The sequence below is a fragment of the Sinocyclocheilus anshuiensis genome, unplaced genomic scaffold (genome assembly GCF_001515605.1).
Source record: "Sinocyclocheilus anshuiensis isolate Anshui unplaced genomic scaffold, SAMN03320099.WGS_v1.1 scaffold682, whole genome shotgun sequence".
Classification (NCBI taxonomy): Eukaryota; Metazoa; Chordata; class Actinopteri; order Cypriniformes; family Cyprinidae; genus Sinocyclocheilus; species Sinocyclocheilus anshuiensis.
Window position 1 is genome coordinate 359595 of NW_015547682.1, and position 4387 is coordinate 363981.

At 37.5% G+C, this 4387-nt stretch overlaps 1 protein-coding gene across 1 annotated transcript in view; it reads left to right on the forward strand.

Moving 5' to 3' along the window:
• pck1 (phosphoenolpyruvate carboxykinase 1 (soluble)) overlaps nt 1-4387 on the forward strand; it is an 11221-nt gene that overhangs the window by 394 nt on the left and 6440 nt on the right. The window contains exons 2-4 of the mRNA XM_016505655.1: nt 202-469; nt 1857-2041; nt 3039-3242. Coding sequence (XP_016361141.1) covers nt 246-469; nt 1857-2041; nt 3039-3242 — 613 coding nt within the window. The 5' untranslated portion in view covers nt 202-245. The remainder of the gene's footprint in view (nt 1-201; nt 470-1856; nt 2042-3038; nt 3243-4387) is intronic.

Sequence of the window (4387 nt, forward strand, 5' to 3'; positions counted from 1 at the left end):
TATTCAGCTTTCAGATGATGCATACATCTCAATTTCACAAAATTGACCCTTATGACCGGTTTTGTGCTCCAGGGTCACATATACAGTATAATTATAGCATGTATGAATAGAGTGACCATTCAACAGCAAAGTATCACTACAATGTTTTTTTATCAGTGAAGCACATAATAAAGCTGATCTGTGTTTGTGCTGTTGCTGTAGGCTCCTCTGTGTGTGTTTACCGCGGTGAAGGCTCTCTCAGCATCATGCCTCCTCAGCTGCCGTCTCAGAACCAGCCCAGCGCTCGTGTGCTGCAGGGAGATCTGGCGTCTCTGAGCGCGTCCCTGCGAGACTTCATCGAGAGCAGCGTGAAGCTGTGTCAGCCGGACGCTCTGCACATCTGCGACGGCTCCGAGGAGGAGAACCGCTCCATTCTGCGTCTCCTGGAGGAGCAGGGGGTCATCAAGAGACTCGGCAAATACAACAACTGGTACGAGCATCTGATTCACACGAGTAACGTTTAATTACACTGTTATTAACTCTGTTGCTCAACTCCACCACTGGATAAAAAACATGCTTTTTATCTCACAATTCTGACTGAGAGAAAAAGTCAGAGTTATAAGATGTAAACTCACACTTCTAAGGGGGAAAAAAAAAACAATTGCATGATGATAACTAAGAATTATAAGGAATAAATACATACATTTAACATGTAATCTCAAAATGGTCAGAATTAAAAAAAAGTCAGAATTGTACAATAAAAAAACTTTTTTTAGGATGAAGCAGCTTCGTGGTGCCAAAATAAAATCTTCTGCTACAAATTACATCAAAAATGATCTGATTTGAAGTGTTTTCTAATGTTTCTAGTTGGTACTGGGCCACATCATATTTTGATATACTGTAGTTATGGACATTAACTGGCAGTATAGAGTTATTCATAAGTAATAGAGCTGCTTCGTCATTGACAAACAATAGAAGACATTTGCATGTAGGGTTGTAGGAAAAAATCACTATCCCGTTACAATGTGAGAAACTGTTGCAAGTGATTCAGTGCGTTAACAGCGTTTGTTGAACTGTGTTCTGATTTACACGACACAACAAATGCAGAAATCACTGCTGCATGAATATGAGAGTAAAGTTTAATTACACTGTTGCTCAGCTCTGGGTGATCATGTGGAAGCCTGTTTCCACCGCAGCATAAAACAATAGCTTTTTATCTCACAATTCTGAGAGAAAAAGACAGAATTGCATGTAAACACGCTTCTAAGGAGGAGGAAAAAACAATTGCATGATGTTAACTCAGAATTATGAGTGAGAAATGTAGGATATAAACTCAAAATTGTCAGGAAAAAAGTAAAAAACTGCTTTTTTATATCTGACCTTTTTTTATAGAATTTTATAAAAGTAACACACCTTTGTTTACGTTTGTGTGTTGCTCGGCAACCACTTTGTAGCAACCACAACTGTTTCTGAGGAGCTACATTGTTTGGTGGAAGAATACTGTTTTTATTAATATCATTACACTTTATTTGCTCTGTTTTATTTTGTGAAACCTTACTACGTATATGGAATAACCGTTTTATAAAAGCAATAACCCCCGTGAAGCCGTGGTTTACAGTGAATTTATAACAGCTAAGAGGGTTTTAGGCTCTGCTTCGCCCCTTAGCTGTTATAAATTCACTGTAAACTTCACGGGGCTTATTGCTTTAATTGATAATACTTCACTAGGGCACCTGGGCACGGCATGTGTAGCTCGTGCATCAGTAAAAATAGATTTAAATATCCCTTTTTACAGATTTGTCAAATGTGTGATATTCAGGCTGAGTAAAGACTGAAGAGTGTGTGTGTGAGGGTCAGATCTCTGGTCTGTTTCTCAGCTGGCTGGCGCGCACAGATCCGCGGGACGTGGCTCGTGTGGAGAGTAAGACGGTGATCGTGACGCCGGAGCGGCGAGACACGGTTCCCTCTCCACGAGACGGCGGCGTCAGTCAGCTCGGACGCTGGATGTCTCCGGAGGAATGGGACAAAGCCATGAACCTGCGCTTCCCGGGATGCATGAGAGGTAGAGAAGCAGCAGACGATGCTGTCCCGTAACGTCATGTTACAGTTTGCACAGTTACACAGTTCTCCTAACCTTGGCACAGCAGTTCACTTCACATTCGAAATGCACTAGAACTACCAAAACACTTCATTAATGCCTCAAATCAAGTCATTCTAGCAGAGATTTTCACCAAACAAACATGCAACTGCTTTGATAGTATTTGATTTTTTACATTCAGAATATTCGTGTCCCTGCAGCACAAAAGCAGTGTTAAGTCGCTGGGGTATATTTGTAGCAATAGCCAACAATACATTGTATGGGTCAAAATTATACATTTCTCTTTCATGCCAAAAATCATTAGGATATTAAGTAAAGATCATGTGCCATGAAGATATTTAGTAAATGTCCTACCGTAAATATATCAAAACTTAATTTATGATTAGTAATATGCATTGCTAAGAACTTCATTTGAACAACTTTAAAGATGATTTTCTCAATATTTAGATTTTTTTGCACCCTCAGATTCCAGATTTTCAAATAGTTGTATCTCAGCCAAATATTGTCATATCCTAACAAACCATACATCAATGGAAAGCTATTTATTCAGCTTTCAGATGATGTATACATCTCAATTTTAAAAAATTGACCCTCATGACTGGTTTTGTGCTCCAGGGTCACATTTTTCTATATGAAAAGTTGCAAATGTCTGTCTTATTAGTATTTGTACTGTGCTGGGTTTTGAACTTAAGTTTAAGAGTTTTGAAAACAGTATGTAAATTGGCTTGTGTAGTACATAAAGTTTTGGTGGCGTTTGTGTCGAAGTGAGAAAATAATTCATGTAATTTGACAGATGTTGTCAGTGAATGCATTTTGCAATGATAAATGATCCACAGTTTAGCCCACAGACACTGATGCTGCTCTCGCTGTGTGAAGAGTTCTGAAAAAGTGTCCTAAGTAAGTATTGAGAAATGCGTCCTAGTGATGGTAAAACCCTGTGTGTGTGTGTGTGTGTGTGCAGGTCGTGTGATGTACGTGATCCCGTTCAGCATGGGTCCTGTGGGCTCTGCGCTCTCTAAGATCGGCGTGGAGCTGACCGACTCTCCGTATGTAGTGGCCAGCATGAGGATCATGACGCGTGTGGGTGAAGCTGTGCTGAGCGCTCTGGGCAGCGGAGAGTTCGTGCGCTGTCTGCATTCAGTCGGCTGCCCGCTGCCACTCAAGAGTACGAGCTCTTCATTCACCTGCTCCATTACATTTACATTTAGTCATTTAGCAGACACTTTTATTCAGAGCCACTGAGGACAACAGAAGCAATCAAAACTAACAAAAGAGCAGTCATATGGAAGTGCTGTGACAAGTCTCGGTTCGTCTAACGCAGTACATATAGCAAGGGTTTATACATATATACACACACACACACACATATATATATATATATATATATATAAACAAGTACATAAAATAGAAAAAGAATAGAGAAAGCTAGTGTTAGAGTTTTTTTTAAAGCAAAAATCAAGCAGTTAGAAAACGACTAGAGAGTGCAAGTGATAGAGGGACAAGTGTTTTTCTTTTTCTAAATAAAAAGAAAACAAATAGATAAAACAGAATTAGAATAGAGAGTGCTAGAGTTAGAGGTCTCATCATCAGTCATTAGAGTAGAAACTGACGGTCATGTTCTGTGTTTAGAGCCGTTGGTGGATCCTTATGACTGGTGTTGTGCTCCAGGCTCAAATTGTTGTTTAGTGCAAGAATTTAATTCATTAGCTGCTTTCAGTAAGTACTAGAGAACAGTGCAGTAAATGGTACATTTTTGTACTGTTTATGATTTAATAAATTATTTTTTTATAGATACTATATATATATATATATATATATATATATATATATGTAATACTAATATATTATATTTATATTATTATTATATTTATAATATATTTATATACCAACATTTTGAATACATTTAAATACATTGAAATAAAACAAAATAAAATAAGAATAATATAATTGAAATAATAAAAGAAATACCAGTTTGTGATATTAAGCAGCATAACCGGCTTTTTTATACAGCTAAAAAACAGCAAGTTAAAAATGCCTGCACCTGCTATTACATTCAAAATAAGTTGGATAGGATCATGCCAAGCAATAATATGAATTTCTTGCAAAAGCAGTTCATTCAAAAAATAAACAAAAATGTATATATATATTATGCACTTCAGATAAAAGCATCTGCTAAATGCATAAATGTAATGTAAATGCAATGCAAAAAAGAATTAGGAGGTGAACATCTGCAGATGCACAATCACTTAAAACTAAGAAGCATGAGAATAATGAACTGATTATTGCATGAAGACTGACTCTGAACTCTGA